Here is a 13,520-nt window from a genome sequence, read left to right as displayed (position 1 = left end):
AGAGGCCCTAGATACATGGATCCATACAAACATAATTATGGAATTGTACCCAAGGTATTTAATCACAAAGATAACTATAATACACAAATTCTGTGGGTTACTTCATGGGGGGATAGAGTGGCTATGACACCGGAAAGAGCAGGGAATTCTGATTGGCAACTATTGATTGAGCAATTCTTTCCTGTAATATCTGTGAGAAACAGCACAGAGGGTCAGTGGGGCTCAAGTCTTTCCCCTGAGGGTTCCATAATTAGCTGTGTTGTGTGATCATGTGTGAACTACTCTTCTAAGACTATGAATTATTGCAACATTTTCAATTCTTTGTTACAGGATATTTATTTCAGGTGCAGTTACTTTTAGCACAAACTATAGCATCACGTGCCAATTGCTAATGTGTAACCACAAAGCCTAAGGAGAAACTGGGCTAACTAAGTTATCTTGAAGTTTCTACTTAAAGATAAGAAAGACTGAAAAACTCAGTAAGGCTTTCCCTTGTTTACAAGACTGAGACTCCCTTTTCTTGAATCCAGGTAAAAGCTTAACTAAGAGATAGAAGTCCTAATAAGGATTCATGCTTGTAAGCATGGGTCACCCCTGAGGTCCCTTTCACAGGGGGTCTTGCAAGTGTCTACATTCTTTTGGGATGATGGATTTTGAACTGGAAGCATCTTCCGGATCCTTTATTTCAACCTCTTCATTTTCCAGATGAGTAAACTAAGGTCACACACAGATAGTGTGCCAAAAAGAATGTCAGTCCATGTTCTTTTACTTCAAATACAGACTTCTTTCCATTATATCACACAATGCTCAAACTGTGTTTATCATTGCTCTTTCTGAACCCGGTCACCTCTATGCTTTATATGCCCAGTATTTTTATCTTGCCCGCCACGGGCTCTATTAAAAAAAAGCAGACATTTAAATATGGTTTGAAAATAAACTGAGTGAGATTAAAGCAAGCAAGACTAAATTGAATTCTCCCTTCCTACCATACCCCATTCTTCCTATAGTAGAAAGCATTTTGATAAGGTTGCCAACCAAATAAAAGGTGCAGCTAAATTATGAAATTCTCTCTCTCTTTCACAGCAGCCCTATAAAAGCCCTTTTCTCCCTCCTAGCTCAACTCACTTGTATAATCATGGGGGTATAAATCCCTTAAGAAAGAGGCTTAAGGATTCACCCTAACCAATGGCATATGCACTTCAAAAGAAGGAAGGAGAGGGGGTGGAGGGGGAGAACAGTGAAATAGATTAAGTGAGGTGGGAGGGAAGCACCTGAGGGTGATTGAACTAGTTGACTCTGAGGTCCTACCAGGTCTAAACTTATGATCCCATCATCTAACAAAAAAGGATAAATGAACAAAATTGGGCAAAGCAATATAGATAACTGGTAACTTTAGGAAAGGGGGGGGGGGAGGAAGTAGAATAGTTTTTAGTAGGTCAACCTATTCAGGTTTTACAGAATATCTAAAATACCACTTTCTACAAGAAGTCTTTAATGATCCCCCTCCATGCTAATAGCTTCCCTCTGAGAGGTCTCCTATTTACCCAGAGTATATATATGCATAGTTTTATTTTTTATGTTATCTCTTCCATTAGACTAAAAGCAATATTGACTTTTGCTTTTCTTTATATCCCTTGCAATTAGCACAGTGTCTGGAACAGGATGGGTGCTTAAATGCCTGTTAACTTGGCTCATCTAGGCTTCCTTTATCTGAGTGCTCTTCCTCAGCCCCCTTTGCTGGCTTATAATTCACTTTATTAAAACTGTGGGCTCTTTAGAGAGTTGGAATTGTCTTTTGCCCTTCTTTGTATTCCCAGTACTTAGCTCAATGCCCCATACAGTAGTAGCTTAATAAATGCTTCTTGACTGGTTGGGTCTTTGGAAAGAAGAGAAGGGATGAAGGAAAACGAAAGAGACAGCAGGAAGGTTCTAGAACAAGGGCTGTACCCTTCTCAAAAATTACAGATTTCCAATAACTGTCATAAAGAGGCCACTAATATGTGAAATGACCATTTCTGCTGTGGTTCTAAGAAAAGCCTTTTTAGGAAGGAATTTTCTCTCCAACAAAAAGGGTAAGATATCAAAATGGGAATATTTCCTTTTCTTTCTTGTTCTGAGGATCTGACTATTTCCCTCCCCCTGCCCAAAGACTCTAAATAGTTACTGTGTGGTTGAGAGTCAATCTTTCTAAGGAAAAGAACAATTCTGTGATGGAGAGAAATTTCAGCAAAGACTCAAAACCAGTGGCCAATTTTAGGGGAAAGAGCAGGAAGAGAGAAGCTATAGATCATCTGAAAAGCAACTAAAAATAGTGGATGATAAAATTATAAATTATAAACAATTATAATTATATATACAAAAAATATTCAATTAGAAGAGACTTGATAATTTAATTCAACTTGCTTCCTTTACAAAAAGGGAAAAAAAACCTGAGATCTAGGGATGGTAAAAGTATTTGCCCAAGGTCCCAAAGGTAAGAGTGGGGATTCAAATTCAGTTATTTAGGCTACAAATCTAAGATTCTACCTTGTATTCCACAATGCTAGTGGAAGAACAAAAGAGCCTTTTTTTTTTTTTTAATTGTAAGCATGGATAACCAAGCACAGTAGCAGCATACTACTAAAGACTGAACATACTCAGATGACTGTTAAGACTAAATAAGATATATATTAATGAGATGCATATTTGTTTTGCTGTGTAGTAATTAGGTAATGGTAGGCAATTCACATTAATGACTGTAATTAGCATTACCCTTTTTTTTTTTTTAAAGGTGCCAGGAGGCTGGTTCAAAAAGAACTTTTTTGCAAAATCAAAATCACTTTTTATTTCATTTCTTCTTGCTTTCTAAATTCTCTATACTCAGTATTAGTAATGACCCCATTTAGAATTAAGCATCTGTCCTTCACAAAGGCTTCATCCTGATCTTCTGACAGTTGCCCAGGGCTAAGGTTATCTACCCTCTCTGGAATAGGGAGTCAGAATTCACAGTAAATTAGTTGCTGCCTGATAAGATTATGTGGTCTTTTTTTCCTGAAATAAATTATTTAGAAGCTAAAATCAAATTCTCCTTTATTTACACTTCCTTACATTAGCTAAGAAGCATTCATTTTTGAAGAAATGAGGTTTTTTTAAAATCTAGTTCCCCCACCACCATCACAAAGCCCCAGTGGTACTAATTTCTGATAAACTGTCCATTTTATGAAGGCAGGGACCAACCTAAACTTTGTATCTTCACCAGTCCCAGTTTAGGACTTAGCATACTCCATTCATTCCCTAAATCTAATTTCACTTCCAATTCAACTGCCAGAAATTCCTCGAATAACAACTAAAAGCTCTTCATTTTAAAAGGAAAGAAAGTTCCTCCTTTCTGAAATAGCCAGGAGGTGACCTGTCTCCAATGATTTCAAATCTAGTACCCTTTCTATACCTAGGTTTTTGTATTAACCTTTGCATGAGATTCAGAGGTTGGAGAACATTAAATAGAATATTAAAGTTGGGAGACTAGGATTTTTCTGTTCACAGCTCTGGTTTTTAAGCTTTAGAGTAGATGAGCCACAGGTGAGATAAGGGGTTATAACATGTAATTTACTAGTCTGTATGTTTGGGGGCAAACAAAAAAAGGGACAACTGAGGCGCAATGACAAGGTCCTGAAAGTTCATGCTCTTTGGCTTTCCCAAAGAGAATGACATCTTCATCCCAAAGAGAACTTTGGAAACCTGCTCAAAGAAACCTACCTGGGTCCCACTGCCCCTCATAATAGCTTCTGGAATGGCATAGATCTGGTTCTCCATTTCTACTTTCTGGAGGCCATTGTCTGTTACTTTCACTCGCAGAACTCGGAAGTTGGTTCCTCCAAGGTCCAGAGCAAGGAAGTCTCCGTCTTCTGCAAAGAGGAAAAGAAAATGTGGCAATTAGAGTAAAAACAAAAATACATTTAAGTAATTGTATACAATATATTAAAGAAAAGGAAAAAGAATATATCCAAAAAAGCTTGAACTCCATTTGCCTGAAAAGTCTCAGGGACCAGAAACTTACAATACTAACCACTTATAATTTTGTTGGGAAGAACAACAAAGTCTTTGTGATATATCCAGGCCTTTAAGATAGCTCTGAAAAGTGGGTATGTAGCCTGTGCTTGCAAATTCCGAGATGAAGCTCATTGAAGCCCAGGAAGTTCCCTTATTGAACAATAGTTCTAGTTACTTGGGAATGTCTTCTATTTACAGAATTAGAGCTATATTCTCTAATTTCCAGACAAAGGCTCCAGGTTTGTCCTCTAAGGTCACATAAAGCACTATATGGGTTCTCCTAAAACTTAATAAATATAACTGCCTATAGGCATCCACTGAAATATATAGGAATTTTAGGGCAAGTTCAGAGTTTAAACAAGCCAATTGTTTATTGTCTTGCAGGAGAAGCTTGGCCTGTATTCAGACCAATTCAGAAAAGCCATGTGGTCAAGTCCCTTAATTTCTCTGAACCTCAGTCCATTTTAAAATTAAGTATTTAAATCTCTATATGTGTAATAATCTGTAACAATATTGATAAATTTACATGTATATAGCACTTGAGAGTATGTAAAACACTTTAATCTGGTCTCCATAACTCCTAGGTTGCCATCCTCTGGACACAATCCAGTTGAATACTGACTCTAATACTCTTGAAAAGGAATATTGACTGGTACAGAATAACTATTCGATCTCCCTTGATGTGGATACCACCTTGTATTAATTAACACAACTCATGGCATTCTTTTTTTTTTAATTTTTAAGCATCCACATTCTAATGAACTCATAGTCAGATAAAATCCCTAGGACCTATTCTAAAGGGCTGCATATTGAAGCCAGTTCTTCCATGGTCTCTTAATTGTGTAGGACAAATGCACTTTTTTTTTTTAACTTGGTCTGTGGCGCCAGCCTGTGGAAATCCCTCCCAGATCTGAAACACATGATAATCTGTAAGTATGCTATATAGATTGTAAAGATCACAAAATTCCAGGTACTCTCCTTTAACCCATGTTTGTAATCAACCTAAATATTTGAGTTGTAGGAAATAATTCAAAGACAACCCACCTCCCTAATGACTCTATCCCTTGTGACAAGAGTTAGGGCAGATGTCAATGAGAACTTTCCAACACCTGAGAATTTCCTCAGGCCTTCCCTTTTCTGCCTGGAATTGTTCCCTACCCAGATGACCTCTTCAGATTGAGGTTCTCTGATGGATACTCGACTGCATTTGGATTACTGCACTATCACCCAGCCCACCTTGTGTCAACAGAAGTCATGCCAAATATTTTGTAATACCACTATGTCCATGGAATTCCTCTATCAAAAGGAAAGCAAATTCCCAAACGTGTATCTTTAGCCATGCCTCTCTTTAGCGATGCTAAAAGATAAATACTTGCTCCTTTTTCTACCCCACAGACATCTCTTCCATGACACATGCTCTTCAAATTTCTCCTAGCTACACTTAAGTGGTCCTCATGTACCACAGTCTTCTTTCTCTCAAGCTGTAAGAATAGGCTCTTTTACTCATATGATCTGTGAATGTATTTACATATACATATACTCATATACACATGCATATAGAAATGCATCTGTATGTATTTTTATACATCTGAAAAGATCAAGACACCAAGAGACCCAACTTGCCCTAGCTCCAAGCCCAGCACTCTGTGCACTACAGCACTAACTAGGTCAGGAACCACCATGGAATAGAAGCAATTTATGTTCTGGTATAAGAAAGAAATGAAGAGACAAGGGGAGTAGACATTAAGGGAAATTTTATGCTTTACAATTTATGAGCTACATCTGATTTAGTATTTAAAGTTGTTCCAGAATGGGACAGGCTGAAGCAATAATCCATCAATCCTCTCCTAAAAGATCTTTGAATTGAACTTAACTCATTATTAACTCACTACACATTACTAACTCATTGCAAAGTCCATGTCATAAATACAACCCCACACCAATGCATAGTACAATATTTTTCCAACATGGTAACCTAAATGTTTGTAAATCGAACAGAATCACTAAAAGTATAATGATGTTTTTGAAATGTCACGAGCAATTACTAATTTTCTTCAAGAAAGAAAAGTATGCAGCATTGTGAGACTCACTGAAATTTCAGAAGACCCAGGAAGAGTCATTCATATATGAATAAATATCGATTAAGCATCTTCCACTGCACTGAAAGGTATGGGAGATAGAGAATTTAGATTAGTCATGGTCTTTCCCTCTCATGGAGCTTAGAATATATTTAGGTGTAAAAGATACAGTGATAACAGATTAAAATAAACTGAAGAGGCCAAGGTTACAGGCTCCATTCCCATCAATAACCTTAAGAGCACAGAAGAATTTCCCAGATGGAGACAGAAATCCTAATCCTGCCCAGACAAATCTTTTGAAAAGCAGCCAAAAAGAGAGTGCAAGGAGTTCCACACAATCCAGCCCCACTGCTGAGTACTACAGCAATCCACTACTGGACCTAAACTCACGAGCACCAGTTCATGAGCAATTCTGCCTCTCAAAAAGGAAGGAGAACCAGTAGGTCATACTTCCTGATAACCACCATCTGAGGGTGTGAGCTGTACAATTATACTCTTACTGCAAACCACCCTTTATTCTTGATTTCTCCAATAAGGAACTTCCAGAAGGGAAGGTTCTTGTCATAAAAAAGCCTATTTATGTGACTATTTATAGTAAAGGGGACAGGAAGTAAAAATGTTATTTGAGTTTATAAATACAGAACAGATTTTGAGAGTACCTGATGGGGATGCTAGCAGCCCTGATACAGCATAACTGGGGAGCAATCACAATTTGCCTCTTCAATCAACAAATAATTATTAACTGCCTTCTTTATGCTAAATGCTGGAGATTGATACAAAGGATGAAGCAATACCTCACAGTGTTTATAGTCTAATAGAAAAAGCTAAGTACATGTAAAAACAGAGAGAATATAAACTAAATAAATAAAAATATGTATAGAGTAGTTAAATACATGATATTTTCTTATACTGTCTTCCCGAAACTTCCTTAATTTTAGTTTTCATCCTCAGTAGCCATTAGACTAGGCAGGCCTCCTTGACAGAAGGGATTGTCATTTGCCCTTTTTATCTCCAGAACTTTGCATGGTTATCTGGCACATAACTGCTGAAGAGATCAGAAAGGAAAGGCTTCATCTAGAGTTGAGTTGCAGCAGATCCTAAGAGGCAGAAATAAGGATAGCCCCATGCATTCCTGGCACAAGGGATAGTCATTCTATTTTGTTTCCCACTGTAGGTTAATGTATTTGACCAATATCTAAATGCCTATTTAGAGCAGACACAAGAGAGCCCCAATAGTGCTCAGTACCACAAAACATAATAGCTTCTCAAAAAATCCTTTTTTAAAGACTTACTGAATTGAAGATTTGGAGAAATCTTAAGAGCCAGCTATTTCAATGCTCCCAAATGACAATGCTGCCTGCAATCTCCCTAACAAGTGGCCACTCTTTGGCTGAAGGACATCCTGGGAGTCGAACTGCTCTCACTATACCTCCTCTCTCAAGGCAGCTTTATTCTCTGCTATGGAGCCCTAACCAATGGCCTCTGTGAAAATAAATCCTTGGCCTAAATCTAAACCTCTCTATAATCTAGCTCCTACCCACCTATCTTTCTAGGATCATTTCCTACTGCTTCTCTTTACATGTGACACCTAGGTAGTACAGTGAAAAGGGCATGGATCTGAACTGCAGAAGATTCTTTTTTCGTGAGTTTAAAACTGGCCTCTGCCACTTAGCAGATGTGAGACCCTGTTTGTCTAGGTTTCCTCATCTGTAAAACTATCTGGAGAAGGAAATGGCAAACCATTCTGATATCATTGCCAAGAAAATCCCAAATGGGATCATGAAGAATAAACAATTCCTTCATATCCTCTTCATTTTAGCCTTGTTAGTTATTCTCTGTCCATGTTGTTCCATCCCCTGTTTCTGTGACCTTCTCACAAGTGTCCCACATCTGAGGAGCCTACTTTCCTTCACTTCTGCCTTGAGGAATCCCTAAAGTTCTATCAAAGCAAAGCTCAGCAATCATCATCCTATCTGACACTTTTCTGGATTTTCCCCCTGCCAGTTATCAAGATCACTTAACTATTGAAGGGTCCAGACCCAATGAAACCCAGGTTTTCCATCTCCTAGACTTTTTGACTACCTGTCATTCATAATTCACGATGATTTTCTACTGGCAAACTATGGCAATACTAGTTATACTACATAATAACTGACATTACTCTAGTGGGTTAAAGTTCACAGAATACTTGTGAGAGTAAGTAATTATCAGCATCAACATTTTACAGAGAAAAAAAAATGAGGTTGTATAATTTGCTCAGTGTCACAAAGCTAAGAATGTGACTCAAACCTGAATCTTGTGAAGCTCTTTTCATTTGCCATCCTGGCAAAGAATTTAAGCACTATGAATTTTGCAGATGAAAGAGATGAAGACAGACTGAGGATCCCTTCAGCAGGCCTCTGGAATATCAAAGAGCTTTCCTAAAGTATCACTTATTGGTTCTTTCTCGTCCTCTTTAGCTCAGTTCATGTCAGAAAATTATAACAAAGTGAAAAAGGACTCTCAATCAAATAACAAGTTTTTTTGGTTTTGTTTTTTTTTTTTTTTTTTTTTACTTTATCATTATGAAAAGAGCTCAAAAGCCAACCTGACTCCCTGAACCCCTTCCTCTTGCTAGGCTGAGGAATATTATGGCTTGGAAGGCTCTTAAGTTGCACTCCTATGACTGGTCTTATCTAGTTGATAGGAAAACTGGGGCTAAAACTCAGATGCCTTGATTTTTTAAATACTAGCCATTGGGAGCAAGAAGAAACCTTAGAAAATATATAATAATTTAATCAGAAAGTTCTGCATCTCCTAATCCGAGCTCTTCTTACTATATTATACTACCTTCTTTTTGGAAAAAGACAAAAAAGACTGTACTAGGACTACATTATGGATGGCTGAGAAACAAAAACAAGAACAGAAGAATGCATAAATTCTTCTCAGAAATGCAACTGACTTTGCTCAAGAGTGATCTAGATTTGACTTCTATGTCCTGTCCGCCACTCTCCATTCTGGCATTTTAAAGACACCTTTCAAGGTCTCTGAAAGTCCAGGCTGACTGTGGAAAACTTGGGACTCATCCCCATGTGACTATATATTTTTTTCTTCTTCTCATCCCCCTTCTCCTCTCACCCGCACTGGCCTGAGGCAACATTTCTGAGTATTCCAGTTCTGAGTTTCCCTGGGTAGTTTAGGCCCCAGTAGGATTCTAGGAAAGTTGCACACTGGTCAATTAAATATCTGTCATGGGGGATAACAAATAAAAAGAAAGACAAACTGCCTCTATCAGCACTCTTAATTTCTGAACACAGTCAATGTGCTGAGCCAGCTACTCTAGAGGGATTAAGGTGGCTGGGGTTGTCTTTGTGCCAGGGTGATGCTCTCACGAGGACAGGAGTCCAAACTAAACTAAAGCTGGGCTCATTTAGGAATGAAACAGTCCCCAGAGATTCTGGTCAGAAGTCATTTTCATGACACAGGTCAATCGCCTAGACCCTCCTAAGCCAAAGAATAGGGAATAGTGGCCTTGGTTTATCTGATGACAAGAAAAACCAGTGAATAATTAATTGTTCTCAATAATCATTTCAATACATTGTAGAATCTTAACTTGCACAAGAAGGTTGTATATGGAATCAGGAGAGCTGGGTTTGAAATCTGGCTTAGGTATAAGCTAGATGACAACAGGCAGAGTCATTCAAGATTTCTGAGCTAAGTCTCAGTTTCCTCCTGTCTAAAAATAAGGAACAACAAAATTTGAAATTCTTACTTTACAGGGCTATTATGAGGAAAGAATTTTGCAAATCCCCAATCACCAAAGAGTTCTTAGTTGTTATTATATCCTCCTTTCTATGACTTCCCTCTGCACCCCGATGTCCCCAAGCTGGAACATTTCTTCCTGCAACTGGTTTAAAAGAAGGTAATGAGATACAATGGAAAGTACTTTCAGAGGAGTCACTTGCCCCTGAATGACAAGGTGACATAAGCACATCTTCATTTTCTGTCATCACTAAATAACTATTGGCAAAAGATGAGCCTTAAGATGGGCCTTAAAACTTCACTAAAGATGAATTTACTTACTCTGACTTCTCTTTTACAAAATGTGAGATTCCCTTCTCTTTTCCTCCTCCCTGACTCATAACTGGACTACGATAGCAATAAAAAAGACAAGGGTGGATATGACAAAGCTTTAATAGATTACAAGGGTTTCCATGGCTATTCAGTAGTTGTTTTAAAACATGAGGAATTGTAGAAATTCATTAAACTATGCATACCCTCTAATCCAATAAAACCTACTATTAGTCCATCTCTAAAAGAAATGGACCTATATATGCAAACATATTTGGAGCAGCAGGTTTGGGTTTTTTGTTTTGTTTTGTTTTAGTAGCAAAGAATTGGAAATTAAGGAAGTATTAATCTATTGGACTGAATAAATTATGGCAACATAATAAAATACTACTGTGCCATAAGAAATAATGAAAAGATTAAGTCCTAGAAAGACCTATAGAAACTGAGGCAGAGTAATATGAGCAGAACAAGAACAAATTACAATAATAGCAACACTATAAATTCAAACCACTAATTTCTGATGAACTCAATCAACCCTGATTCTGGAAGAAGATGCTGTTATTAACCTAAAAACAGAAAAGCAATAATGTAGAATGAGACATGCCCAATGCCAGAATTTTTTTTTTTTTGCTCAATTTATTATATGTGTTACATATTAAATTCCCCTCATTGGTTTGATATTGGAGAAAATTGATTTTTATTCAATGAAAATTTTTAAAAAAAATTTTTTTTAAATGCAATGGGTTACAAGGTTACAAATTGCAAAAGCCTCTGAAAAAGGCCAAGGAATTCCTTCAGAAATTATGGTTTTTCATAATTTCCAACCTGCCCCAATTTTGCTTAATAATAATGACAATTACATATCACTTTATATATACATTATCTTTCCTCCTAATTCTCTAGGCCACAGTTTCTTTATCTATGCATGAAGGCTTTCTATATTCTTATCATGATTCCTTTCATGAAAGAATTACAATTTATTGCACAAGAATTATAAGGGATTTTTAAAAGTCAGCTAGACTAACCCTATTATCAGACAAGGAAACCGTGGGGACCTAGAGTGGAAATCACCTACTATGGGACACAGACAACTAGTCAATGAAAAGGACAGAGCCCCCAAGTCCTGTGATTTTAAACATTTATCTCTTTTTCCATTAGACTAATATTGTATTCATAGGATGGAGGGAATATCACAGTAGACAGAGGAATGGTGATGCAATATGTGAGTTTCCTGAGAAGTAGCTGGCATCAGGCAAATTTTCATTACCTGTATTATGAACCTATCACTCACTTCTCCCTAGACTGTATGCCTTTCATGATGGAAAAATTTATCCATAAGCTTCAAGTTTATGAAATCAGATTTAAGTTTGGTTTAAGATTGCTAATTTAAATATTAATAAAGGGAAGAAGTTTTAGACTATATATAATTCTAGACCCTGAAATAAATTCCTGAGGAAAAGTGATGTAGAGTCAACATTACTAGACTGTAATTACAAGAAGTCTTTCACAAGACCACTTAAGTATGGTCAATTCTATGTGGTCCTGGGCAAGTCACTCAGAATTCCCGAATGTTAGATTGGAAATGAGTTACGAGTTCAAGTAATCCTGTGATCAAGTTTCTTACAGTGCAGGAGAAAAACCAACCAACAAATGGAAATAAACCTATATGTCTAACAGCTGAAATATGACTGCATAAATTACAGTTAATGGAATATCAATTATATTAATTAAATGACTTAATTATCAAATATTTATTTTAAGTTATTATCAAATATTAATTGAATATAATGTTCAATATGCTAAAAATTAATGAATTCAAGAAAATACATAACAAGCTCTATAAAGTTATACAAAATGAGATGAGCAAAACTGAACTAAGCACTGATCACAGCTACAAAAAAGTAAACAAAGTTAAAGATAGTGGGCATAGGCATTTTAAATTTGCTGTTCATTAATTAGTTGATCCTACTTTGTTAAATGATATTTTTCATGTAAAATTCTATGTTTATTAGTTTTCTTCATTAACATTTCCTGTATATTAACAAGTGGCTAACAAAGGTAACCCAGGAAATCTAAACTACATTTATATGTACATGTGTATCCATATAATATGTGTATATATACAAATGTGTATATGTATATAGAGCTCTAGGAGATATGATACACTGAGGCATACTCAAAACCTCCCAAACTTTACATCACAAAACTACTCATACTTTTTAAAGCATTTCCACACACATGGACAGGTAAGATACTACTTAATTAACACAAAGGCAGAAGTCACTATTCCTAGAAGTTCGAGGCCACAAGGGATTATCTAGCCCAGCTCTTTCACTTTCACAGATGAGGCCCAAAGAGGGTAAGTCACTTCCTTAAGATTATATATCTAATTAATAGCTTTCCCAGCTGACAAATGAGATCCACACTCAGATTGCCTTGATATCCAGTCCAATGTCCTTTCTACTACATTTTGGAACCTCTACTAGATCTCAGTCTCCTGACTCATAGTTTTTCCCTTCTTTTGCAATCATTACTCATGTGACTATAGACACAAGAATTAGATCCGTATTTCAGCCCTCATTCCCCATATAAGGAAGAACCAGGGGATCTATTGACTCTGACTTCAATGGCTTTGAAGAAGACAGCACTAGAGGAGAGGCTGGGCTACCAGTTAGCTGTGACTGTGGATAAGTCACCTCTTCTGCACTTCAGTTCCCTCCTCTGTAACATAAAAGGGTTTAGAACAGAGCCATGGGAAAGGAATCTGGGTCTGTTGGCAGCCTACTCCTTTCCTTTGGGCTCTCTTCTTTTTCTGGTTTCTATAATGAAGGGGTTAAACTAGAGGGCTTTTGAGGTCTCTCTGCAGCAACAATAAAAATTGGGATAGTCGACAGGAAGACAAAGAGAATGGGAACATAGGCCAGCAGAAAGGAGGAAGCATTGGCCCTCTTGTCCCCAGTGAAATCTTTAGAAGTCAGACCTTATTCTTATTCTTATTATGTAAAATGGGATTTTACACAAACACAAAGCAAACCAAAGCACCCCGTTTAAATCAAGTTTTTCAGTACATTACCCTGTATATCAGGATGTAGCAAACTCATGCTTTCTGATATAAGTTACCTTAAGCAGTTTTTTAAATGCATACAAACACAGTCATATATATCCTCAAACTAACAGACATGGCAATCTTCACAATGCAATGAAAAGTACAAGAAAACCTGAAGTCAGAAGTTACATGAGTGAGTAAGCCATTTCTCAGCAATAACATAAAGATAACACATACAGTACTGCTGAAGTCCTATGTCTGTTATAAATGAAACACTCGGAATATTTCAAAATCCTTATAATCATGTGAGCTATTGT

At 37.0% G+C, this 13,520-nt stretch overlaps 1 protein-coding gene across 1 annotated transcript in view; it reads right to left on the bottom strand.

Moving 5' to 3' along the window:
- Positions 1-13,520, bottom strand: part of LOC141554853 (hexokinase-2) — an 87,361-nt gene that overhangs the window by 30,948 nt on the left and 42,893 nt on the right. The window contains exon 3 of the mRNA XM_074287203.1: positions 3,736-3,884. Within this exon, the coding sequence (XP_074143304.1) occupies positions 3,736-3,884 (149 nt within the window). The remainder of the gene's footprint in view (positions 1-3,735; positions 3,885-13,520) is intronic.

This window comes from Sminthopsis crassicaudata, chromosome 2, assembly GCF_048593235.1.
Source record: "Sminthopsis crassicaudata isolate SCR6 chromosome 2, ASM4859323v1, whole genome shotgun sequence".
Classification (NCBI taxonomy): domain Eukaryota; kingdom Metazoa; phylum Chordata; class Mammalia; order Dasyuromorphia; family Dasyuridae; genus Sminthopsis; species Sminthopsis crassicaudata.
The sequence above is the reverse complement of the archived record's forward strand: the minus strand, read 5'-3'. Positions and strand labels throughout refer to the sequence as shown.